The sequence below is a fragment of the Erythrolamprus reginae genome, chromosome 1 (assembly GCF_031021105.1).
Source record: "Erythrolamprus reginae isolate rEryReg1 chromosome 1, rEryReg1.hap1, whole genome shotgun sequence".
NCBI classification, from domain to species: domain Eukaryota; kingdom Metazoa; phylum Chordata; class Lepidosauria; order Squamata; family Dipsadidae; genus Erythrolamprus; species Erythrolamprus reginae.
Window position 1 is genome coordinate 352,600,134 of NC_091950.1, and position 27,503 is coordinate 352,627,636.

Here is a 27,503-nt window from a genome sequence, read left to right on the forward strand (position 1 = left end):
AATGGGAATCTTATTCTTATGAGAAACCAATGTAGTGTTTAGGCAATCACAATGCAAACAAAACAGACTGGTTCCAGGTTAACAAAAGAGTGATGAAGACTATATTCCACCCTCATTTATTCAACCTATATGCTGAATACATATTAAGGAAAGCTGGATTGGAAAAAAATAAACAGGGTTTTAAATGTGGAGGAAGAAATGTTAATAATCTGCTCTGTGCTGATGACCTGATAGGCAAAATTGCAAAATATTTGAAAGCTCTAGTGGTAAAAAAAATAGAGATAAAATTAAATATAAAGAAGACTAAATCATGATAACAAATAGAAGAGCCAGCCTTAGAACTGAAATAAAGATATCCAATTGGTAGATATATTCTGTTGTTTAGGATCTGCCATCAATAGTAAAGGAACAAGCAGTCAACAAATATGCCACAAGTAGAAGAAGCCATGAAGGCTTGGAAAATATATAGATGTGTCTATATTTTCATAATCAGAAGAGTGCATGGTATTCCCTTCTGACACTTTATGGAAGTAAAAGTTGAACTTTGAAGAAGCAGGATTATTGATGCTTTTGAACTTTGTTGCTGGAGAATGTCATAGATAGCAAAAACAAAACAAAACAAAAACAAAACCCATAACCAAATGGATAATTGAATAAATGAACGCAGATTACTTATTCACTGGAGGCACAAATGCCCAGGTATCCTAATTTGACATGTTGCATAAAGATCTAGCTTTCGAGAGAAATTTTATTTTCCCTCTTTGTGAGCTTAATTCACATTTTAATAACCATTGCATTTCTTTTCCAAGTTTATCTCTGTGATTTTCTATAATTAATCTAATACCTGTTCTGCTGGCAACCACAACAATACCAATTCAATTCAGATTCAAATCTATATTCTTCCTATCTCTCTGTCCACGTATATTACAGAATCAAATTGTTGGCTTTGGGACAAGACTTGGTTTTAAGCTTTTGGATAAGAAAGAGTAGATAGAGGGCGGCATACAAATCTAATAAATAAATTAATTAATAAATTCCTCTTTTCCTTCCTTCCTTCCTTCCTTCCTCCTCCTTCCCTCCCTCCCTCCCTCATTTCCTCCCTCCCTCCACCATCATAGTGGCAGTTTAGTGAAGACGGTAGCTATGCACTCAGTAAAAAAATGCTGCTGAATTAATTAAGTAAAATAATTAAGTTGTTTTGGATGGGGACTTCCTTTTTCCCTGAACAGAGACAAACAAGGCTCAATATGCTAACTTGATTTGTTGAGGAGGTGATGGTGTTGCATTTAGCAAGTCAAGGTTTAGTGATCACTGATAACCTCCAAATTTCTAATATCTAGAAGTAACTGATAATAACATTTAGTGCTGTAACAGGAGATATAACATATGACATACTGTATCTCTATAGATAACCTCCATTAAAGTATCATTTGTGAAATTGTTATTTGCAATTTTTATCACACTGATGCCAATAAATACATGAACAAGATTATGTTTCTGGTGTTCTCCCCAACCTTACCATATTGATAATATCTAATGCTATCTAATGAAGACACCAGCTTCTATAAAGACATTGTTTGTGAAGAAAAATGTAGCTCATCGTCAGACACTCTGAGTAATGGACATTAGGCCAGAAACAACAAAAGATAGTTTGAGGCAGAATGTGATGGTATAAGTGAGAGGGGCACAATTTTGAGTGGCTTTGCATGGAATAGGACTCCAAATAGTGTCCAAGTAAAATGGCTGGAGAATTAAGTGGGAAGGAATTAGAACAAAAACTAAGTTTGAATTAATGAAAATTAAATATATTAGAACATAATCAGTAAACCAACTAAATATGTTCATATGTTTGATCCCCCTGTAATCAATACATTTGCCCAGCTCCGCCTGGTGTACCAGTTGCAGCCCTATTTGGACAGGTACTCTTTGCTCACCATCACTCATGCCCTTATCACCTTGAGGTTCGACTACTGATCTGTTTTCAGACACAATTCAAACTGTTGGTTATGACCTATAAAGTCCTGCAGGGCATAGCACCAGATTCTCTCTGAGACCTCCTTCTGCCACATGAATCCCAACAACCAGTGAGGTCCCACAAAGTTGGTTTTCTTAGGATCCCATTAACCAAACAATGTTGGCTGGCGGGACCTAGGGAATGGGGTTTCTAGATCTTCCCCCTGACCAATGAATGTGTTTTAGTATGATTGTCAAATGAATGGTTAATGGAAGTTTTTTTAAAAAAAGTAGAATTTTTAGGATTGTTTTTTAATGTATTATTAATTGGATTGTTTATTATTGTTTCTTGTATATGCTGCGAGCCGCCCCGAGTCCTCAGAGAGGGGTGGCATACAAATCCAATTAATTAAAAAAATAACACGTTCTCACATGGTGGAGCTAGTCTCCAAGGATGGGTTGACCTTGTCCGTTAGTCAATCAGGACTGAGTCTGAAAACGTATAAATATTGCCCTCCATCCTAGATTCCCCCTCTGAAGAATAAAATATAGACTCTGCTTGCAGCTTCCAACACAGAAAAATGTTATATAACAAAAAACAACAGTAACAAACCTCAAGCAGAAAAAAATTCCAGCATATTAGATACACACAATATATACACACTATATAAATATAAACACAATAATTACAGCCAGTCAGACCCCAAAAGGGTTGGACTTGGAGACTAGCTCCACCATGTGAGAATGGGCATATTATGTGAGTACCAACACCCATTCTCCACAGTAGGTGGAGCCAACTAATGGGAGTCATTCAACTCTGGCTGGGACCCCCTTTACCCATTGCTGTCTGCTGGTCACCCAGTAACCAAAGTCCGCTTCATTTATGGTGAAAGAGTCAAGTTGATAATGGCCGACAAATGGAATTGGAGAAGCCCAGGTGTCCACCCAGCAGACCTCTTCAATCAACACTTCAGCAGTCCAGGCAGCCAAAGTTGCTGCACTGTGCATCGAATGGGCAGTGACCTTCCCCAGGGCAAGGTGAATTAAGAAGGTCATAACATAAAGAAATGGCCACACGAATCCAGTGCCCCACCACCAGAGAAGAGACCTTTTTCCCCTGAGTGGCAGACTGAAAATAAAGAAAAAGAGACTCAGTTTGGTGAAATTCGGAGGTGCAGGAAATATATATGTCCAGTGCTCGCCTCACATCAAGTGTGTGCCATTGTCTCTCCAACTCAGTAGACGTGGAGGGGAAGAAACAAGGGGAAATGACCTCCTGTGCCCGGTAGAACTATGAGTTCATCTTTGGTGTGAAGATGGGGGTTTAACCTCAACACAACTCTATCAGGATGGAAATCACAGAGATCACTTCTCACAGGAAGCCACCCTCTGATGGGTGGTGGGTTACCCTTGACCTTGCCCATAGAATTGACCAGGAGTCCTTGTGCTCCACCTGGAGAAGGGGTCAGTTGGGAGGTAAGCTTCTGGAAAGATGAGGACAGCACTTTACATTTATTATTCATCACCCCGAGAAGGGGATCCAAGGCTCACTCTAAGATACAGAGCAGCAAATGGTGTAAGCAGCGGCCCATGGCTCTGAGGACTGTAAGGCAATAATGATATTTGCAGTAGCCAGTCCAATTTAGAACTAAATTGCAGATGCCTCAAAAAAACGCTCTTGCCAGATTTAAGAAAGAAATTGCCTCTTCAGGTCTCAGCACAAAGCCAGTTTTCACCCCTTCCCCCACCTTTGAAAGCTGGCATTCTGGCAAGCAATCATTATTCATTAATTTGAATGGGCCTTGGCTGGAGGTACGAGCAACAGCTGAGCTGATGCCCAAGACTGCCTTCAATCCAACAATAGGCCAGATGTGGTTGTGGAGCTCGTAGGGGACGGGAACTCACAAGCAGTTGATAGATGTAAAACTCTTTTACTGGAATTGCTGGAAGCAAAGGCACATGCCCTGGACTAGGACTGAGTCAAAAGAGGGGGAAATCTAAGATGGAGGGCGCTATTTATATGTTTTCAGACTTAGTCCTGATTGGCTAGCGTACAACGTCAGCCCATCCTTGGAGGTTAGTTCCATCCACTATGGCGAATGTGGGTTCCTGAAAAAAAGATATTCTCAACTTAAGACTTGTGACAACAATAATAAAAAGTTGGCTGGGCTACAATCTTTGCATATTTGCTTCTGGCAGATGAAATATTGTTATTCTCATGAATTCACTCAATGTCATTAATGAAAGAAACCATTCATTTGACTGAACAGTTGATAAATAAAACTACATTATCAAATGAATAAGTTCAAAAGAATGCTGTTGGACTGACAGATAATTACAACTGACACATACTGTACATACCTTGCCTTTCTTTAAAAGAAAAATCCCAAACTAAGTTATTCCAACAAAGCAATGCAGCTCTCTTCTACCATCACTAAACTAAACAAGCCATTCTAAGAACTACTTGCTTCATTCTATGAACTACTTCAGCAGTTTCAATGCTGGAAACTTCACAAGAGTTTTCTTTATGTTATGCAATTTATATTCTGACAAAAGGACTGATGGGTCTTGCTGTTGTCTGAGTTTGATTATTTTCTTGCAGATGTTTCATACACAAACTAACATCATTGGTACTAGTAAGAAGTAGGGTTTGTTCTTAGTTTATATTTGAATGGCATGCCCTATCAGTGTTGGTGGAGGTGATTTAGTTAGCGACCAGTTAGGTCCCACAGAGTGGTCCTTCTCCGGGTCCCGTCAACTAAACAATGTCGTTTGGCGGGACCCAGGGGAAGAGCCTTCTCTGTGGTGGCCCCGGCCCTCTGGAACCAACTCCCCCCAGAGATTAGAATAGCCCCCACCCTTCTTGCCTTTCGTAAGCTCCTTAAAACCCACCTCTGCCGTCAGGCATGGGGGAACTGAGATATTCTTTCCCCCTAGGCTTCTACAATTTATGCATGGTATGTTTGTATGTATGACTGCTTTTATAATAAGGGTTTTTAGTTGTTTTACTATTGGATTGTCACATGCTGTTTTTACCACTGTTGTTAGCCGCCCCGAGTCCACGGAGAGGGGCGGCATACAAATCCAATAAATAAAATAAATAAATAAAATAAATAAATTATTTGGTTAGACAGTTAACTGTGGGCTTGTCTGGCACTTCCTTGATTGGAGCATTGTTTACTGGTCTCATATCAGTTTTGGTGTTAATCTATGTTCATCTGGGTGTTGATCATTGTTAAGTTTTGATCTTTTCATCCTCTTTTTGGTTTATTGAAACTTGGGATATTTTGTTTTGTTGAAGAAAATTGGGCTCCTTCCTTGCTTCAATTTGCAGTTTCTCTTCAAGGGCTAAGTTACCTTATACAGCTTTAATATTTATATCACTCACCTTTGTTCAAAAACAACAACAGTTTTTCTTACAGAATGAGGGGCTAATGCTGTTGGAAAGTGTTGTGATTCCGTCTGAGGCTCCTCAGGGAACGGCTGAACTTCTGCCGTCTCCCTGCTCAGAGGGGGAGGATGAGGAACAGGAGGAGAAGGAGGAGGCCCAGGCAGAAGGGGAGGAGGAATATCAGGCCGAGGGAGAGGGAGAACAGCCAGAATCCCCCGGGGTGGAGCTCTCCCCAGCAAGCAGCCTGGAGTCCTTAGATGAAAATGCTCAAGCCATCATCGATCACAGGCAGGGAAGAGCAGCACAACGAAGGGGACAATTAGCCAGGTACTTCCAGTCCTAAATAGGTAACAGCTGGGTTTGGGTGTGGTTCTCCCCAGAAAGGCTGAAAAGGCAGACCCACCCTTCCTGTATTGTGGAGTATTATCTTTGGGAGTCCTGGGACCTGGCTGTGATCTTTGGCGTCTCTGATTCTGGCTTGTGGCCTTGAAGGCTGAAACCTTGGGGAAAAAGGTGTGGGGGCTTATTCTCTACAGTGGTGTGTGTGCCAGCAAGAAGTCTGCTGTATTGTCTGGCCGTCAGGACTTTACTGTGAAGCCTCATAGCCTGCCTGTTGGGAAGAACAGGTTTTTCTCTGTGTTTATTTTTCAAACTATAAAGTGCTTTTGCTTTTACCAGCGTGTCTGGCTGCTTTTTCCAGTTGGTGTTGAAGTCTGGGGGCACCCAGACAGAACAGAAAGGAAAGGTTATCCCTTTTGTATTTGAATAGGCATGCTAGAAATCCCCCCCCCCCTCAGCTAATTTGTTTAAATAATCTTGTCGTTTAAAGTCAATCAGAAAAGGATTGAAGAAAAATATTTAAAATTAAAATTCTCCCATGGCATCTATCTACTGGCTAGCTAGAACAGATATTTCTCTTAAGTGTGACATTAGTTCTGCCCCATTTTACAACCTTTCTTGCTGCAGTTATTAACCGAATCACTGCAGTTTTTAAGTGAGTAACCTGGTTGTTAAAGTGAACCTGGCTTCTCCACTGACTTTGCTTGTGAAAAGTTGCACTCCAGTTCTCTTACAGAAGGTTTGATTTCTTATCAGAGCCATATTGCCATTCTGATACTAACTTCTTTCCAGTACTCCACCCAGGTTAAGGTTCATCCCACATCCTCACACCCACAAGCTCATCACGAGGACCAGTCTGAGTGTAGGGATTCACTGACTCCCTTTTTTGTTCAGTTGATGCAGAACAAAAAATGACCTTGGACTCTAAGAAAGGAATTGGTTGTGGCTAGTAACTTGTCTCTCATTCAACTACCCCTCCCAATTCCCCTAATACTGTGTTATTGTGGCAGGCCAAAGCCTCTAACTCCACATGATGGCTCTTGGCCTGACAGTAAGTATGAAAACGGTCTTCAGTACCATTGTAGCTTTGAATGGTCACTAAACAAACTAAGTTAAGTACTACCGGTATATACAGGCACTTTTTGCTTTAGGTTTGGTATGTTTGTTTGTTTATGTTTATTTAGATTTGTATGCCGCCCCTCTCCGCAGACTCGGGGAGGCTCACAACAAAGTGAAAAAACAGTTTACAACAAATCTAAATTTCTACTAAAAACATTTTTAAAAACCCATTTTCTAAACACACATACATACACACATACCATTCATAAATTGTATATGCCCGGGGGAGATGTCTCAATTCCCCCATGCCTGACGACACAGGTGGGTCTTAAGGAGCTTACGAAAGGCAAGGAGAGTAGGGGCAGTTCTAATCTCCGGGGGGAGTTGGTTCCAGAGGGCCGGGGCCGCCACAGAGAAGGCTCTTCCCCTGGGCCCCGCCAACCGACATTGTTTAATTGACAGGACCCAGAGAAGGCCCACTCTGTGGGACCTAATCGGTCGCTGGGATTCATGCGTCAGCAAGCGGTCTCAGAGATATTCTGGTCCAGTGCCATGAAGGGCTTTAAAGGTCATAACCAACACTTTGAATTGTGACCGGAAGTTGATCGGCAACCAATGCAGACTGCGGAGTATTCTATACCTCATTTCTAAAGTAAACTAAAAATGCTTTCTCACTCATAGAAGCATATTCATTTCCAAAAAAGAAGTCACTAAAGAATAAGAAAATTATTTACTGCCACAATAGGATTAATTCGTTTACTTAAATGTACTTAATAACACACACATACATGACAGAAATTGGATGTGCAACACAGGTGGGAAAAGGTAGATAAACCCAAACATTATTTTTCAATGGGATTTGGGTGAAAAGAAAGGCCCATTTTGACAGCCACCAAAACTGGAAAAAGTAATACAGAAAATTAATTTGACCATCCAACAGAGAAAGCTGGCTGGCCACAAAATTACAAAAATATGGTCATTAACCATTCCATTCTGACACTGCACAGATAGGTTTATCAATCTCACTCCTTTTAAAAAAAGATTGTTTTGTGTCTTTGTGTGAATGGGTTGGTGGGTAGGAACTATTTTTTTTATTTCTCTTGCTATTCATTACTTACAAAAAGTGACTGTTTGGCATATCTTTTGCATCAGCAATATATGAAATGAAAGACTTGAATTAAGCCTACCAATGCTTAGTGAATGCACCTAATTTTACTTGATTTTACTTCTATTTTACTGGTCAAATATTTCAGTATATTACAAGGGTCGCCCAGAAAGTAATGCAACGCCTTTTTTTTCTTCAACAATTATTTATTGAAAACAATGAAACTTACACACAAGAAAGAATGTTGTTTCTTCTACACTCCCTATTTTTCCACATAATCCCCATCCTGTTCTATGCCCTTTCTCCAGTGAGACACAAAGGCGTGTATGCTCTGTCAGTACCACTCCTTGTTCTGGTCATGAAACCATTTCTGCACTGTGCGAATCACCTCTTTGTAATCCTCAAAATGTCTTCCGCGAATGGCATCCATTCAGATCCATGCAGATTCTCCATAAACTGTACACAAACATTTGTGAATGTTCCCAACAGTTTATTTTTCCACCATGAGAAATTAAATAACAACACGCTGCTTGTAACATACCTCACTTACAGATGCCATTTTGAAACACTGCTGCAGCTACATTCTCTGTCTGAAGAAATGCAAAATTTACACATGCACACCTGACAATTGAAATAATGTATATCTAAAGTTTTTCATTTGTACCATTACTGTAGCCTGAGAAAATAATTATCTTCTGGGTGACCCTTGTAATTTTTGACCCACTCACAACCATTTTACTCAATGAGTGGAGTTTTTGAGAATCAGTAAAAAATGGAAAATGGGGAAGTGAAATTGGAAAGGGGGAAACTGAGGATCTAGCTATGTAATACAGGTAAGAGAGCATCTGTCCATCCACAGTGTCTTCCTTTGGGTTCCTTCACAGAAACAATGCCATTGTATGGGATCCAGGAGGCAGGCCTTCTCTATTATGGACCCTGCCCTTCGGAATAATCTTCCACTAGACATACAATTGATTCCAACCCTCTTGGGAAATCAAGACATTGCTCTTCTTTCAGGCTTTGATGTCAGGTTGAGTGAGTCCCCAATGGTAAAATGTCAGATCTATTTTATTGCTTAACATATTTTAATGGGTTTTGTTAGTTTGTATTTAACATTAATGACTAATTTTTCTTCTTCTTTTTGTATGCCATCAAGAGTCACCTAGTTTGAGTTGGGCAGCCAGTAAGCAAATACATCCCTGATTTCATAGATTTCAAAAGTTTCATGGAGTATCACCAGCTCCTACTCTAAAAGTTCAGGAAACCACTCTTTTGTATGCAACTTTCAATATACAGATTCTTCATAACAAAAAGGAAGGGTTTCACCTAGATTGTTCACCCATGAATTTCACTTGATGCTCTTTCAGTGCTGTGGACATGTTCAGTTTTGATGGACAAGGAAGAGCTGCTACAATATAAATCTATGGAGTTTTGTTTTATATCCACAGGTGTAAATTCCCACACATTTACTAATTGAAATTCGCTACATATTTACCAATTGACACTTCCCACACATTTAACAATTGGAATTCTGATAGAAGGAGAAGGGGACAATAACAATTTGCAATGTAAGTATAGTTTGATTTAAAAAAATCTCAACCAGAAAATGCTCTGTCCTACACTTCGGCAAAAAGAATCAGAACTTCAAATACAAACTGAATAAACAAATTATCTGAGATAATCCCCACTCGGTCAAGGACCTGGGAATACTAATAACTAAAGATCTAAGTGCCAAAGCCCACCGCAACAACATCACTAAGAAGGCCTCAAGAGTTGTTAATCTAATCATATGTAGCTTCTGCTCTGGAAATTTCATGCTACTTACCAGAGTTTACAAAATTTTCGCCAGACCCATCCTAGAATACCACTCATCTGTTTGGAACCCATACCTCATTTCTGACATTAACACCCTTGAAAATGTCCAAAGATACTTCACCAGAAGAGCTCTTCTCTACCCATAACAGAATACCCTACAAAACTAGACTTACAATCCTGGGTCTTGAAAGCTTAGAACTACGACGCCTTAAACATGATCTAAGTATTGCCCACAAGATCATATGCTGCAATGTCCTGCCTGTCAACAACTACTTCAGCTTCAACCACAACAACACAAGAGCACACAACAGATTCAAGCTTAATATTAACCGCTCCAAACTTGACTGTAAAAAATATGATTTTAGTAATCGGGTTGTCGAAGCATGGAACTCATTACCGGACTCTATAGTATCATCCCCTAACCCCCAACATTTTACCCTTAGACTATCCACGGTTGATCTCTCCAGATTCCTAAGAGGTCAGTAAGGGGCATACATAAGCACACTAAAGTGCCTTCCGTTCCCTGTCCTATAGTCTCTCCTATATCTCCTATATCTTCTCTACTATATCCTCTATAACCTTCATTGTGTATTATTGTGCATTGGACTAAATAAAAAAATAAATAAAACAATGGTTTATTCTCACAGCAAGCTGTACTATAGAGAAAAAGCATGCACTTTTAATGTCTCTGCCAATGTCTAGATCTATACTTTGAATCCTTGGAGAAAGAAATATGCCTTTTTCATTTGCCTCTTTGCTTATCTTAGTCTGTAACATATACTTTAAAATGTTGCTAGTTTCTTTTCAGGTATGCATTTTTGTTTTGAATGTTCCTTATATTGAGAAGTCAGGATGAATGATGAGTTAGAATAAAGCGAAATCCTGTTAATGGATAGAAGACTAAATATCTGGGCCGTGCAGCAGTCTTGATTCAAAAGAGAAAAGGAGTTTCAGAATGTAAATGAATGCTTTCTCAAGGAAACAGGGCAGATTCCTGAGTTTGTCTGGTGATGATCACACAATCCTAGAAAAAATTGTGTTTGGCTTAACAAGTGTTATGTTACTTCCACATGCTCCGAATAGTTTTTGAATCTGGATATATAAATAACCCTTCTATATAGATGTATTATCTTATGTAAATTATCATTGTTTATATTATTATTATAGTGCAGTGAACATATAGTCTCTTGTTAGGAATATAAAAAATACGTTTACACTTCTTTATTTCACTGAGTTTCTTCACAATAAACAAATACACTTGTTATAGCTAAATTATTGTTAGTCTTTTATTTTAGTTTTCTATTTAGAAAAGGCTAGTTAAAAGGCTAGTTTTCTATTTTGAAAAGGCTAGTTAAAATTTCTAATCTGCAGTATTATTTTTTAATTGGAGGCAAACTGCACTGAAATCTATAAAGATGAGAGAGTATATGATTTTAATAGGATTGGGTAACTGCTATGGATCAGATTACCCGTATATACTCGAGTATAAGTCGGGTTTTTTTAGCCCAAAAATGGGCTGAAAAACCCGACCTCGACTTATAATCGGGTGACTGACATGTCACCACAAGAGGGCGCAAGCGGCTGAGGGAAAGACAGCCGTCTGCCTTTGCTTCAGCTAGAAAGAAGCGGCAACTGCCCGGTCAAGAAGCAAGAATCCACCTAGCCAAACGGCTTTTTTCTTGTTTAGCGCGGCGTTCAAGTGGTTGGCAGGTTCCTTTGCTTGCACGCAAGAGCCAACCACTCGAACGCCACGCTAAACAAGAAAAAAGCCGTTTGGCTAGGGGGTAGATTCTTGCTTCTTAACCGGGCAGTTGCCCCCTCTCCCAGAACTTCTTTGGAGCTGAAGCAAAGGCAGACGGCTGTCTTTCCCTAAGCCGCTTCCTGGAGACCGCTAAAGATATCGCTCTGGGAGAGGGGGCAACTGCCCGGTTAAGAAGCAAGAATTCCCCCCCCCCCAGCCAAACGGCTTTTTTCTTGTTTAGCGCGGCGTTCGAGTGGTTGGCTCTTGCGTGCAAGCAAAGGAACCTGCCAACCACTCGAACGCCACGCTAAACAAGAAAAAAGCCGTTTCGCTGGGGGGGGGGGATTCTTGCTTCTTAAACCTCTCCCAAAGCGATGTCCCAAAGCGGTCTGCGGGAAGCGACCGAGGGAAAGGCAATCGTCTGCCTTTCCTTCAGCCCGAAAGAGGAGGCAAATGCCCCGCCTTCCCCCAGCCGGTTAACTTGAAGCGCTCGGTTAACTGGCTGGGGGAAGGCAGGGCATTTGCCTTCTCTTTTGAGCTGAAGGAAAGGCAGACGATTGCCTTTCCCTCGGTCGCTTCCCGGAGACCGCTTTGGGACATCGCTTTGGGAGAGGTTTAAGAAGCAAGAATCCCCCCCCCCCAGCGAAACGGCTTTTTTCTTGTTTAGCGTGGCGTTCGAGTGGTTGGCAGGTTCCTTTGCTTGCACGCAAGAGCCAACCACTCGAACGACGCGCTAAACAAGAAAAAAGCCGTTTCGCTGGGGGGGGGGATTCTTGCTTCTTAAACCTCTCCCAAAGCGATGTCCCAAAGCGGTCTCTGGGAAGCGACCGAGGGAAAGGCAATCGTCTGCCTTTCCTTCAGCCCGAAAGAGAAGGCAAATGCCCCGCCTTCCCCCAGCCAGTTAACCGAGCGCTTCAAGTTAACCGGCTGGGGGAAGGCGGGGCATTTGCCTCCTCTTTCGGACTGAAGGAAAGGCAGACGATTGCCTTTCCCTCGGTCCCTTCCCGGAGACCGCTTTGGGACATCGCTTTGCTTGCGCCTGCCCCTCCTACAGCGGAGAGAGGCGGCAAATGGCCAGCCCTTCCCCCACCCGCTTAGCTGAGCCCTTCGGGAAGGTGCCGCCTGTCTTCGCTGTAGGAAAGGCAGGCACATCCGAAGCGCGTGGGGAAGTGGCTGTGGGAGGCAACGACATTCCTAAGCCGGTGAGGTGTAGGGGGGGGGGTGGCGAGAAGATAGAAGCAAGAATCCACCCCCCCAGCTTTTCCCCCCCTCTCCCCGCAAGAAAAGGAGCCAGCCAAACACTCCAATGCCGCGCTAGAGGGGGGAAAAGCCGATGAGGTGTGTGTGTGTGGGGGGGGTGGATTCTTGCTTGTCTTCTCAACACCCCCTCACCCCACCTCTCGGGAAGAGAGCAACAGGAAAGGACGCGGTTTTCTTCTGCCGGGTCGAGGACAAAGCGGGTGTTGAGGGCGGCGGGCGAGCAACATTTCAGCGGGGAGAAAACCCCAAGCTGAGAGTGCCTTTTAAAATCACTCTCCTCTCAGCCTCGGCAAGCTGCCGAGAAGTGGGGTTTTCGGAGTGGGGAGGCAAAAACGCTCAGAATGTCACCAACGAGGCATTTCTCCAAGGGGCGGGGGTCCCTAAACTTTCCTTTAACCCCAGCGGACACAAAGATGGGAATGCGTGGTCCTTGCCAGTCACCCATCTGCGGGGGCTGCTCCGTGCCAAGGCAGAATTAAATTCAACAACCAAAATATTATATTTTTAAAAAACATACTTTTTTGACAGTTTGTTTGCCTTTTAAAACATCTCTCTGGCTGTGCCTAATGTCAACAATAAAATTTTTTGCCAGGTGAATTTTTTTTGGCCAGATTAGCTATGGATCTCACTGAAGAAATTTTAAAGAATACTCAAAATGATTCTTCATTTGCTTTGTAACCTTAAATAAAAAAACAATACAGTATTGACTCTGTAATTTACCCGGGGAGGGGACAGGAGGGGGGCGCAGACAGACAGGAAAGGAAGACAGACAGACAGACAGACAGATAGAGACCTATGACCACAATTGAGCTCAAAATTTGTTGTTAAGCAAAAGCATTGTTAAGTGAAAATCACCACATTTTACTCAATCCATGACATTTCCTAGCTCTAACAGTGATGTGCAAGCTAGGGAAGTACCGGTACATCTGAAGACATGTGTAATGTTCTAGTTATGGTTAACTGTGTGGCAGAAAGTGGACTCTGGGTTTGTTTTCCTATTACAGTGAGGTTGAATGTACCATATATAATTTTACAAGAGCTCTCTCTCTTTCTCTCTCTGTGTATACACATACAGTTTATATAGTAGATAATGTACAGTATATTTTTGTGTGCCTGTGTGTAATATTTATTTACACATATGGCATATATACATAGAATTAAGTATATTTTGGATGTTCAGTAATTGTAAATATAGAGGGAAATTGTATCTCTTTGAGGCAAGGAGAGGTCAAGTATCCTAACCCTAACCCAAACCAGCAGGAGCAGGGGATTAAGGTAAGTACCTAGGTACTTGCAATTTTTTTGCCTATACCTGCCTTGGGGGATATATACCTGTTTACCCTCTTTTAAACTTACAGAGCTAGTTTACTGGCTTTCTTTGAAATAAATATTCTAAAATATTTAATCTACTGATGCCTCAATTGATGTAATTTTATTGGTTTCCATTTTTATAAGTTACCAGTAGCCGCTGCAATTTCCACCCTCGACTTATACAGGGGTTTATAAATTTTCCCAGTTTTTGTGGCAAAAGTAGGCGCCTCGACTTATAGTCGGAGCGACTTATACTCGAGTATATACGGTAATTAAAATTTATTTATCTGCCCCTCTCAAGGGATGGAATGCAATCCAAAGCAGAAAACCCTTCTTTTTGAAACCTAACTCAGATTGTTTTTATAATATATTTTGCTTCCAATCTTCCCTTTCCCTTGTTCAAAGAATACAGGTGAAACTCGAAAAATCTGAACATCGTGCAAAAGTTCATTTATTTTCAGTAAATAAACTTAAAAGGTGAAACGTAATATATGAGAGACTCATTATATGCAAGATATGATAGTTATTGTACATAGATTGTACATAGAACAATATCAGACCTCTGAAAAGTATAAGTATGCATATGTACTTAGTACTTGGTTTGGGACCGTTTTGCAGCAATTACTGCCTCAATGCGGTGTGGCATGGAAGCCATCATCCTGTAGCATTGCTGAGGTGTTATGGAGCTTCAACAGTGGCCTCCAGCTTTTCTGAATTGTTTGGTCTCATTTTTCTCATCTTTCTTTTGGCAATGCCCCATAGATTCTCTATGGGGTTTAGGTCAGGTCAGTTTGCTGGCCAATCAAGCACAGTAACCCCATGGTCATTGAACCATGTTTTGGTGCTTTGGGGAGTGTGGGCACGTACTAAACCCTGCTGGAAAATAAAGTCAAGCTCAGCTGCGGAAGGAAGCATGAAGTGCTCCAAAATCTCCTGGTAGATGGTTGCATTGCCCCTGGACTTTATTAAGCATAGTGGGCCAACAACAGTAGATTACATGGGTCCCCAAATCAAAACAGACTGTAGAAATTTCTCACTGGACTTCAATCATTTTATAGTGTGTGCCTCTCCATTCTTCCTCCATACTCTGGGTCCTTGGTTTCTACAATCTGTATTGATTTGGGGAGCTATGTCATCTGCACCTTTTCACAAAATCCTAATTTTCGGAGATTGTGGATTTGGGGTTGTCATGAGCTATACCACATTATTATCACAATTATGACAAATCATAGCTTGAACTATTTTGCCTTGCTTGTAATGTGTCTATCTCATATATTACATTTCAAGTTTCATTACTGAAATAAATGATCTTTTGCACAATATTCTAATTTTTCAAGTTTCATCAGTAAACAAGAGGGTTTTTTTTTTTAAAAAAAAATGAAAGTGACAAGTAGCAGTTGGAAATTTCACAGATGCTCCAGGATTATGGGAATGCTGCATACATAAATTTCTTGATTTCTGCTGACTGAATTCCTTATGATATTCTATTAGCCAACTATTTAAGTCAGTGAAAGCTCAATTTAGCAGACAATTTAGTGAGAGGCAGTGTGCAATCTTCCCAAATGTCCATTAGATACAACATCTAATAATTTATATTGATTTGTGTCATGTGTGTGATTATATAATTATGCAAATTGCTGTCATTTTTATCACATCATTAAGCAAATTTCATAAATTGCTGTGAATAAGGAAAATTTAATGTTTTCAAAACTATTTTAAGTGGCTTGTCCAATAGCTTGTATTGTGTGTAATGGCCATAGTTTTATAGTAGGCTGCAATATGCAAGAACAGACCAGCATAAATACAATAACATTTATTGAGTCAAACCTGAACTGTGGAAAAACAGGCAATTCCTATAATTTATACTCTGGGCCCACAGGGCCTTAACCAATCATAGTACTTGAAAGAGCCCTCCCAAATATGAATGTTCTAAATTTCCCTCCCTCTAACTAACAGTTGAAGTTAACAGTTAGGGCAGTGAAGGGCTACCAAAATTTTTACTACCACACTGAGGATGTGGCTTATGCAGGACACCCTGCATTTTCTTTCAATGTCTTTTAATGCAAATTGGGTGCTCTGGGGTGGAGCTCCATTTTCGCTACCCCACTGCATTTCTCCCCTGTCTGGGCAGTAGCCCACCCCTGCCCAGGTCATACATGGTGGGTTTCTCACAAGAGCTGGGGAAGTTGGTCTTATGTGGCCAGCAGCTGTCTCACGAAGGGGCAGGCTGGTCATATCTTATTGGTATTTGGGAACAAATAGGACCTTATAGGTCATTACCAACACTTTGAATTGTGCCCAGAAACTAATTGGCAACCAGTGCAGGCCAACAAAACATGGGCATATCTGGGACAACCCATGACTGCTCCCGCAGCCGCATTCTGCACAATCTGAAGTTTTTGATCACTCTACAGAGGTAGCCCCATGTAGACAGTGTTGCAGTAGTCAAACCTTGAAGTGATAAGGGCATGAGTGACTGTGAGCAGGGACTCCCTGTCCAAATAGGGCCACAACTGGTGCACCAGGCGAACCTCGGCATATATAATAAGGCTTGACGATGGGAAACAATAGAGGAGGCACATTGACCAAATTAGAAACCAAGTAATGGGAATTTGCCAAATCTGAAAACTGAAAATAATTATACTCCTTCCCTAGCTAACTCAAGCTTGATGGAGCCAGAAGCCTTGTCTGAAGGAGCAGGAGTCCAGCAACGATTACACAGAGTTTCAATGCCCAAGGAGACATCACCCAAAAGCTTCCAGGAGCTTCCAAGCTGTGGCCTTGGAGCAGTAACAGACTTGTCTGCTCATGCTGCTGCCTCACCAATGACTGTGGGCTCCCAAATGCCCTGCCTACCTGCATGATTAGATGTGGCACATGGATCACTCCATCAAGGAGGAGAGAGGTGTTATGTACTGACAGTTGAACATGGCTTCACCCAGGTCCAGCGTTTGAGGAGGAGAATGCTCAAACGCTATTGGTTAAAGCATCTGATAGCTCCCTATAAAAGGGCTAGCTGTCAGTTGTTCTGAAGTCAGTCTCCTGAGCCATGATTTCCACAACTTAACAGTTTTAATTTTTTTTCTACTACAAAATTATATTATGATTTCTCTTGGGAAATATCTTGCATCCATACCAAGATTATTTTCAGGATCTGACAATGTGCTGTAAGGCATGAAATTAAAAAAAACCCTTCTACAATATCTCTAGAAAAACCATAGTTTTCAAACCAATGAGTCCCACACATACAAGATGAATTAATGCAATATTCCCAACTATTTAGAAAAAAAAATGCTTGGTTTTATATTACAACTCAGTTGGGTTACATATCGGATTTGACCAGAGAGATAAATTGGCCATAACTAATATAAGCTGACTCACCATTTGGGGACATTTTAAATTTCCCTGCTTTTTAGACTAATGTTCATGTAACAGATCTCCCACAATAGGCAAGTGGGATTTATTTATTAGTCTGAAAAGTTTATAGGCTTCTTCCTTCCAAAATGAAATCAAATCTGAAAAGGATTTAAACTTTTCTTAAGAGGAAAGGAGATTATTTTTTCTCAGTTATTTGGTTCAGTTCCAGTTATAGTATTACTGGCAGCTCTTTAAAGCTACCCAGATGAAATTCAAGGACAAAGACAGAAACTGATTCACACTTTTCCATAAAGCCAGTTCAATATTGGCTGTTCCTATCCATTTACTGCAATAAATGAAACTGATACTAGTTTGTGTCAGTGCATATTTAGATCATTTTGTACCATAATCTGCAGCTTTAAGAGGAACAGCAATTGAACAAAATTCTGGTGTAATTGAAAAAAAACCCAAAGAAAATAATAAAGTGGCCAAAAATAATGTCGGACCATCATTGTTCTTAAGATAAACAAACAACTAAAAGCCAGGTAGTGTTGGGAGAGTCATCATCAAAATGAGAAATTGCATTTTCTATTGTGAAAGTGGACATTAGGATTTGCAAGAAAGGCACTTCTGGAATTTTTTTCTGTTTTAGGACTTCACGTTTATAAAAAGCCCTTGGAATCAGCTTTTTGTGCCTTTAAAGAACACTTTACAAGATGCATAATTTAAACGATGACTTTGAATATCAATGATATTCTTAGTTATATTTTATTTTTTTTAAGTGTGTACTGCTCTTTATTTATATTTGCTACTCTAGTTTAGGAATCCCTGAAGGAGGGATATAAATTATGTACTGTAAACAAGTAATAACATTTTTTTTGAAAAGGTGAAGTCAGAATACCAAAAGTGAAAATAATCTATTTTAAGTCACCATTTACACCACTTCTGAAGGTCTAAAGATCTGTAAGTCCCTATGCACAAAATATGATATTTCTGCAATATTCTCAAAAATTAATGTAACATTCCAATAACTGTTTTGCTGCTATTTCTGATAACTCTCTGCTTTCTAAACCTGGATGTGGTTAGGAGACATCAGCAGTTTTTTAAAGTACTTTCTCAGTACATTTGTGGATTCTCACATCCAGAGAACTTATTAATTTGAGGGATATATATATAGCCCAACTGAAACTAATAATTATCAATTTGACATTGGTGTTGCTTTTCTATTTTTATTTTGAGCTAACAGATGGATATAAATCTAAAAAGAAATCTGTCATTCTCTGACTTCTTTATTAATTGAAGCAGACTTCAAATAAATGTAATTTCTGACTAGCCTTTGCTTCTGTTTATTTAAGCATCACATTAAATAATGACCTTTTTCAAGTTGTTTTTTCTCCATCTTCTTATTTACTTTTAGAACATTGTATAATCCTTCACAGAGATAGTTTGGGGTTATTGTTTAAGGCACTGTGCTGGAAATTTGAAGCTAGCCCTGTTTTAGGTAACAGTGACTTTGGGCTTTGATTGGGGAGCTTTGGACCTGTCACTTTCTCTCAGCTATAAGAAGAAAGCCCAGTTCTAAAAATATTGTCAAAAAAAAACTTTATGGGTTTGCCTAGGCGGTTGTCAGAAATTAATAGTGACTTGAAAGCACATGCAAAAACATACTGTACTTTTTTTTTTACTGGTAGAATAAGTGGTATAGTAATTTCAGATCCCATTAATTTCCCATGCTTGCTTGTATCATTTTTGAATCACTTCTTGTCAGATACTACTTCCTTCCTAAGGATTCCAAACTCGTGGAAATATTGTGTCCTTGGGACATTCCGACTGGACTAAGCTTAGCAAAAATGTCTAAGTATAGGGTATGAACAAGCAAAAAGAACTATGCGCCATGGAGAAATATATAAGGCTAAATGCTATTGCTAAAAAGAAAAGACCAATCACTGGCTCTAGGAATCTGTAATGTAAATTTTAGTTAATTGGAAACTACAGAAGCCATAAGAAGGGCAAGTAGAGACAAAGAAAGAGAATGAGCATGAGTAAAACACTTTATGATTTAGGACATAGTAGTGAGCAAAACAAATTTCTTGGGTTATTTTCTATTCTTCTCCTTCAGTGTGGAATTTTGCTTTTGGAATCCTTGTGGATAGAAAGTTTACCTCCCGTAAACAAGAAAACTCCAAAATATCATTAAAGGAAGAAAAGAAAAGATTTCCAAGTAGTGTATGAATTAAAATGGGTGGCAGGGGGCGGGCGACAAAGGTCTTGTTTACAAAGGAAGACAACCTTAAAGAAACCCCAAGGTATATTTATTTGTTTGTTTGTTTGTTTGTTTGTTTGTTTATTTGTTTACTTACTTACTTACTTACTTACTTACTTACTTACTTACTTACTTACTTACTTACTTACTTATTTATTGTTAGAGTTGAAAGGGACCATGCAGGTCATCAAGTCCAACCCCCTGCCTGAGCAGGAAACCCTATAGCACCCCAGCCAAATGGCAGTCCAATCTCCTCTTAAAATGTCCACAGTAATAAGTAATAAGCGCACCACTGGGCCTACCGTCCCTGTCCTATTGTCTTCTTTTGTTATTTTTTATCATTACTTACCTAATGTTTTATTTGTACAAATTACCACCCTATAATTGTGTAACAAAATAAAGAAAGAAAGAAAATAAATAAAAATATTGGAGTTCACAACTTCCGATGGAAGGTTGTTCCACTGATTGATCGCTCTGACAGTCAGGAAGTTCTTCCTTATTTCCAGGTTGAATCTCTCTTTGGTCAGCTTCCAGCCATTGTTCCTCGTCCAGCCCTCTGGTGCCCTGGAGAATAGAATGACCCCTTCCTCTCTGTGGCAACCCCTTGTATACGTGTAGACTGCTATCCTGGCCCTCCTTTTCTCTAGGCTATCTATGCCCAATTCCCGCAGTCTCTCTTCATAAGTCTTGGTTTCTAGTCCCCTAATCATTTTGGGTGCTCTTTTCTGCACCTTCTCCCGAGTTTCAATGTCTCTTTTGAAGTATGGTGACCAGAACTGAATGCAGTACTCCAGATGTGGCCTGACCAGGGTGTAGTAGAGTGTTATTATGACTTCCCTGTCTTGGAGTGTATTCCCCTGTTGATGCAGTTTAGGGTTGTATTGGCTTTTTCGGCTGCTGCTGCAAAAGAATTCCAAGCATTCTTTGTTTTATTTTTCAGGTTGAAGGTGAAAATGGGTGACTATATATGGGCACAATATATGAACAAACCTGTATATCCATTTATTCAATCCAGGCTTTCTTCTCTTTCACCTTGTTAGGAATAATGCTACTGCAGGATGGTGTTCAGAAGTATGACAGGAGCATGCTCTCTCTGTCCTTGTCATTTTATAATACCTGTTTAAAGCTTGAAAATTCAATTAAAATTCAGCAGAGAATGCCAAGGACGAAAGGCCGTAAGAGTTAGAATGGAATCCTGACACTTTAGTTGGTGAGGGATCCAGCAGTCTCCTTTGTTGGCATTTAATATTGATGGCTTGTATGAAAAATGTTAAAACATCCGATTTCACCCATGAGTCACCTGAAGTTTAGCAAACATGCTGTTTCAAGCAAAGCATCTTCTCAGTGTTGAAAGCGTGTGAGGGTTGCCATTTAGATGCCACCCAGCTAAGGGAGAAAATGTGACAGATGTTGTGGGTAAGCACCGTGACGTGATTCATCCTGAATGTGCCTCGAGAGCAAATGCTTAGCCTTTGATGAGCTGGATAAACCATTGGAGGCAATACTAAAACAGAGCAACATTAACATGCTTAAATAGTTACCGCAAAGACATCTTGAAAACTTCCTGTGATATATTCACTTCCACAAGTCTAACTCCTGTGACTTTATTGCTGATTAACACCAATGTTACATGAGACAGTCAGCCTTTTCTAAGTTCAGTTCCTAAGGCAGGGTTTGGAGCTGTGCTTGTAAAGCCAAAATCATCGAGCTTACTTTTTTAAAAAAAAGAAAGAAAAAAGAAATGCTGTTACATTCTCACCAAAGTGATATCTATTAATCTACTTGCATTTGCATCCTTTCAAACTGCTAGGTGGGTGTTCTGCTTTGGGCCTACCAGATTGGAACAAAGGACACAATGCAAACATGTATATATAGTTAAAGGTGCTTTGTGCAGACAGGAGCAGATTTATCAGTTCATGTTGGCAGTGGCCCCACTCAATTTGGCTAAGAGATAACAAACAGCCAGCTGAGAGGCAGAGCTAGTTATCACATTCTTTCTTTCTTAATATAAGGCCCATAAATCACATGCCTTCTCTTACAGATCTCTAGGTTTCTTTTCTTTCTCATTCATCAGCATCTCTGCATGACTCTGAAAGGAACCACAGCAGTTTCTCAGCACGGCATTTCTGGAATTCTGGATCTGAATCCTCTACCATGACAAACATTGAAACTCCACACGTCTTTACTCAGAAACCCTCCCTTATATACAGCCTAGGCGTGGTCAACTGTTTCCTAGAGCTACACTGACTAGACTTTCTTTCATAGACTCACTTTCTAAACTTTTTCCCATAAAGATATTCCTGTCTGCTTCTTGACCTTCTGACTCGGGCATCTAATAGGAGCTCCTGGTCTCCCATGTCCCCATCTTACTCCTCTGACTCAGACAGTACCATTATTGGGGTTTCTACAGTCTCTGGAGGTTCCTCAGGTTCCTCCAGCTCAGATCTCGCTCACTCTCACTCTCTGATTCAGCTGGCAAAAACACTGGCCTAGGGTACTCAGTCCACAGTCTGGAGTTTGATCCTGATGGGGCTCAAGGTTTTTACTTAGCCTCTCATTCTTCCAAGGTTAGTAAAATGAGGACCATATTATTGAGCGCAATATGCAATCAATGCTTCTACATTATAAATCACCCAGAGAGTGCTATAAAGCATTATGGGCAGTATACCTAAATGTGATTGCTATTGGTATTCTATTGCTATTGCTATTCTATCTTATAAATTGGTCAGTTCATGTGCCACACATTCTGACTGAACACCAATGTTGCTTTGAAACAGTTTCACTCTTGAAATGATTAAAGATCAGACAAAATGTGAATTTGAGAAGTTAACGTTAGTATTCATTCAACCAAGTTTGCTGAGAGAAGCTAAAATTGAAATATGCAGCATAAAATTAACTTTTACATTCAGTAAATGCTTGAAATGCTTGTATGAATTTCTCAACCAACAATTCTTCATGTTTTGAATTATAATCTTCATCAACCCACTCCAACACAACTTTGCTAATACAAATTTGTATTTAGATGATCCAGTTTAGCTCGCAGTTACTGTACTGTATATCAAGTAAAGTGGGGAAAAGTTTCCTAAAGAAAACATTTCTAGTTCACAGCATATCAGAACCATTTCCCATTGGAATTGCAGCTCCTTCTTCTAAATCGCAGTTGAATTGCAGTTCCTTCATCTAAAACTCAATATGGGTCTAGGAAATTGAAATGGCTAGATAGAAAATGAGGTTTGCAAGTCAGTACTGAAATAGATGGAATCTGATTCAATATAAGGAACTATTAATGTTCAACATTTATACAAAATACATTGAACTCCATTCTAACTCTTCTAATTAGAACAGAAATAATATATGAAAAATCATCTTAAATAATTTTACTTGAAATATATTCCTAACAGAAATGATTTGAGTATCAGGCTGAACTATGATAAAAAGTAATCAGGTCAACTCAAAATTGTTTATAGATGCCAAATAATGGTACATCCAGATATATATATATATAATATCACATGTTCTTTGCTGAATTTTTAAAATTAAGGTAGACTGGGATAGCGCTATTTTGGCCTTGTTCTGGCCTCATCAATAATAATAATAATAATTTATTAATAATTTATTGGATTTGTATGCCGCCCCTCTCCGTAGACTCGGGGCGGCTAACAACAATGATAACCATACCCTTACTGGGATTTGATCCTGGAGCCTCTGCCTTGTAAGGCAGAGAATTAACCTCTAGGCCACCAGATCTGATCCCTTCAGATTTGTACCAGGGTGGGGCTACATGTTTTTTCTGTTGGATCACCCTGGTATATTGAAGGAACATCACAGCTCCTTTTTGGCTGTAGACCCAACCCAGGGCCATTTCAAGGCAGTTAATTTATTCATAGCCAGTATACCAAAATTATGTAGAATAAATATATTTAATCTAAATTTAATCTAAAGAAATTTAATCTAAATAAATATCTGATATACATATTTATAATTTGCAACTGCACAAACTGAAATAATTTGTAATCTTTTCATCATCCTTAATACAACATATACCCAAATAAAATGAACCTAAATGTGCCATAAACTGGTGCACTGAAAGAAGGGCTGGGTTACTCTTACTTCCCCTACTGGTTTGGAACTGTATGCATTCGTTACATCTGGGTACTGACCTTCTGCGCATATGCAGAAGCCTTTGTTGATTGCCAGCTGCTTTCAAACACTGGTGACCAGAGAACCGATTTGAGGGTGAAGCAAGCCAGCTACCAGTTCGGCAAATGGCCAATTTTCTGCCACCAGCTCACACAAACTGGTCCAAACCTGTAGCAACCTACCACTGATTGAAAATACTTCTTAGAAGTACATTGTAGAATAGAAGCATCATTATTTTATTACATCTGCCCCAGTCTTGGTTTTTGCCAAACAGATTGTGTAGTCATGGATCAAAATTATCAATGAAGTTAATCTTCAGCAGCATTAAACTGACCCTGCCTGATCCAGGTAAACAATTCTTACCAGCAATTCCAAAGATGTGATCCTGTGTATGAGTCTCTAATCAAGAACTACATTCTAAGGCAGGGATGATCAACTATGACCCCTTTACAATCTGTGAACCAAGTTGGCTTAGGAATTCTGGGAGGTGGGTCTAATTACCTGTGCACAAATCTATAAAGATAAATAGGATATCAAAGGTTTTGGGCATAGAAGTGAGATTCTAAGCAAAAGCACTCTAATTCTAGAGAAAGAAACATACATTCTATTATCCAGTACAACCATTATTTCTAGAGCCACAAATACTTGCAATTTGATAGATTTTCAGATTCCATGAACTGTGGAAAAATCTTTTATTTCATAGGTGTATTAATTTGCAGAAAGTCACTGAAACCATGAAAGCTTTTTGACTAAGCCAGGAATGTCTTTAAGAAAACAATAATATTCTATTATCTGAATGGAAGGTGTTCAAGATCACTGTTGTATGCAATATGTATGAAATAACAATAATACTCTGACAGCAGAATGTATTTTATTTCCTGGTTTATATTGTCAAGGATTTAAAGAAGAGGTGAAAAGTTCAGGTTTAATTATACATAATTTGTTCTATATGCCAAGAAGAGAACAAGCTGTGCCACTTTTCCTGGCATAAGATTTTATTTATTTGTTTGATATAGGTTCAATTTTGTTTCCTGCAGGAATTTTCCTCCATTTTATCCAGATAATAGCAATTTTCTCAGGTAGGTTGTTCTAAGAGACGATATCTAGTCCAAATATATCATCATAGAGGCAGATTTTAATCTAGCTCTACCGAATGATACACCTGTGACTTAGTTTTCAATCCCCATAAAACGTTTTCCTCCCTTTGATTAAAAACACATGCTATTGCTCTATGTATAACAGCACAGTATTATTAGCCTGCCAGTCACCAGCTTCCTTACATGATCTCACAATTGCCAATTTAACCATATTCAAGACATGATGCTTATTGTATAAAGTTAAAAGGTGATGCAAATCTGTAGCAAAATACAAGGCAGTTTCAGTTTCTCATAGCTGGAAAAGAAAGAATTTTGATAGAGGGCGGGGGAGTACATTTAGACATAAGAGAACATATTTCTTATGGATCTTATTAGTGAACCTATAGTCATCAGGGGCAAGATTTTTTCATAAACAGCTAAGATACCAAGCATACTTGTCAACATGCATATGATATTTTTGCCATTTCATAATATATGCCACCACTTGGATAGACATGAGACGGAAACTTATGCTACAAATCCACATTATAATTTCTCTGCTAAGGAAATTACAGCATTTGTCTCCTAAAGGATTCACACTTACCGATAAATTAGGACTTCATCATCAGAGCAGTTATATTGCAGCTGGTACATTTTAACTCTTGGTGCTGATTTGCTTACTGTCCATTTGACTAAAGCTGAAGAAGTTGTCACTTCAGAAACCAAGACTGCCCTATCTGGTGGCCCCTTGCTTTCTCCTCGATTAGACTTGCTGGAACTTGTGATGTCAGAAAGTCTTGATTTAGGAGGGGCTGTCCGGCCTGTATCATTGCTGAGATGTGGAAGCTGGACAATGGATAACTCAATTGTTGCAGTAGACTCTCCAGCAGCATTTGCTGCTATGCATGTGAATACTCCAAAATCCTTTGAGGTTGTGATAAGGATTTCCAAAGTGCCATTATCATAAACTATTGTCCTTGAAGAATTGCCCATAAGTCGATCATCTGGTGCCACCCAGTGAATGATGGGAGATGGATCTCCAATAGCTTTGCACTTTAAAGTGGCAGTTTGTCCTTCTAAAACCAGAAATTTGTGGGTATGCTGAGTAATCAGAGGGGGCTCACAAACAAATTCCTCTTCCCGAACATACCAAAAATATCTTCCCTTTAAACTTGGAGGAGAAGCACAAGTTTCCATATCATCATCCCTGTCCAAACGCCGTAGCCACAGTAGCTCACAGTTACAATGCAAAGGGTTTCCACCCAAGCTTAGAGATAAAGGTGAGGGAAATGGAGTTGTAGTTAATGGAGATACTTGAGACCTGGCAAAAATGGGATCAGGAGGAAGCTTCTGAAGTCTGTTTGAAGTTAGATCCAATCTGGCTAGTTTCTGAAGATCTGCAAAGGTCCCCTCTGTGATATAATCTATCAAATTATGATCCAAACTAATCTGGTGCAAATTTATCATCTTCATTATGGATTCCCAAGGGATGCTTCTCAGGTTGTTATAAGAAAGATCCAGATCTTCCAAGGTAAATAGAAACTCTTCAAAAGCGTCATCTGAAATATAATTTAGTTGGTTGTTGTTTAGAATCAAGTGCTGAAGATTAATCAAGCCCCTCAAAATGTCCTCCCCAATTTCAGGCAACCTATTACTGTCTAAATGCAAAGATCGTAGGCTTTCTAAATCAACAAAAGAATAGGGCTGGATGTAACTGATAGTATTCCTAGACAATGTGAGGTCAACAAGGCCAGTCATGTTGGCAAAGTCCTGTCTGCTGATATTAATAATAAAGTTGCCCCCAAGTCGTAGTTCAACAGTCCTCCTGTCTATGTTTGGTGGTACAAACAGAAGTCCCTTGGAAGGGCAGAGTGTTCCCAGCGACTCAGACAGATTTTGACAAACACAGTATTTTGGACAGGCGTTGACTGCAACAACAACTCCAAACACCAGGATACTGCAGAACAGTTTTTCCATGGTAGATCAACGATGGGGCCTGCAAGAATGAGAAACAGTTATACTTTAGAGAATTACTTTCATACCTATATATAAAAAAAAACAAGGAAGCCCTAAAACAGCACATTTTAAAATCTAATGGAATCTGAAGTGTTATTTTTACCAAGTAGGATATGACAATCTAAGCATATACAGAATTATACTTCATGACTGTTTACCAAATCATGTTATTGGTACTTTTAGGAAAGTTTAAACCTACTGCTCCCCCCCTCCCCCGTATATTGACACAAATGACATCTCTTTTATTCTGATAACTATCTCCTATTTAGCTAACCATATAATACTTTTTCAGCTGGAGAGTGCAAGCCAGGAATGAAATCCAGCAGGTTCTGGAGAACCAGTAGCAGAAATTTTGAGTATTTCGGAGAACTGGCAAATACCACATTTGGCTGATCCCAGATTGGGATGGGAATTGAGATTTTGCAATATCCTTCCCCTGTCATGCCCACTAAGCCACGCCCACCAAGCCACACCACACCATGTCCACAGAACAGGTAGTAAAAAAAATGGATTTCACCACTGGTTAAACCCCCCTTTTTTGGAGGTGGGGAGAGAAACCTTACATTTATTTAATTCCTTGCAAAAATCTCTGGGTTAGGAAAAAGCCCAGAAATCACTTGATGGTTCACTTGCAGTTTGTTTTCTCCAGACCTGGAAAAAAAAATTAAAACTAAGAT

At 39.7% G+C, this 27,503-nt stretch overlaps 1 protein-coding gene across 1 annotated transcript in view; it reads right to left on the reverse strand.

The window, feature by feature from the left end:
- The window catches only part of LRFN2 (leucine rich repeat and fibronectin type III domain containing 2), an 85,106-nt gene extending 58,319 nt beyond the window's left edge, over nt 1-26,787 (reverse strand). Inside the window, exon 1 of the mRNA XM_070740916.1 lies at nt 25,415-26,787. Coding sequence (XP_070597017.1) covers nt 25,415-26,787 — 1,373 coding nt within the window. The remainder of the gene's footprint in view (nt 1-25,414) is intronic.
- Between the last annotated feature and the right edge of the window lie 716 nt (nt 26,788-27,503).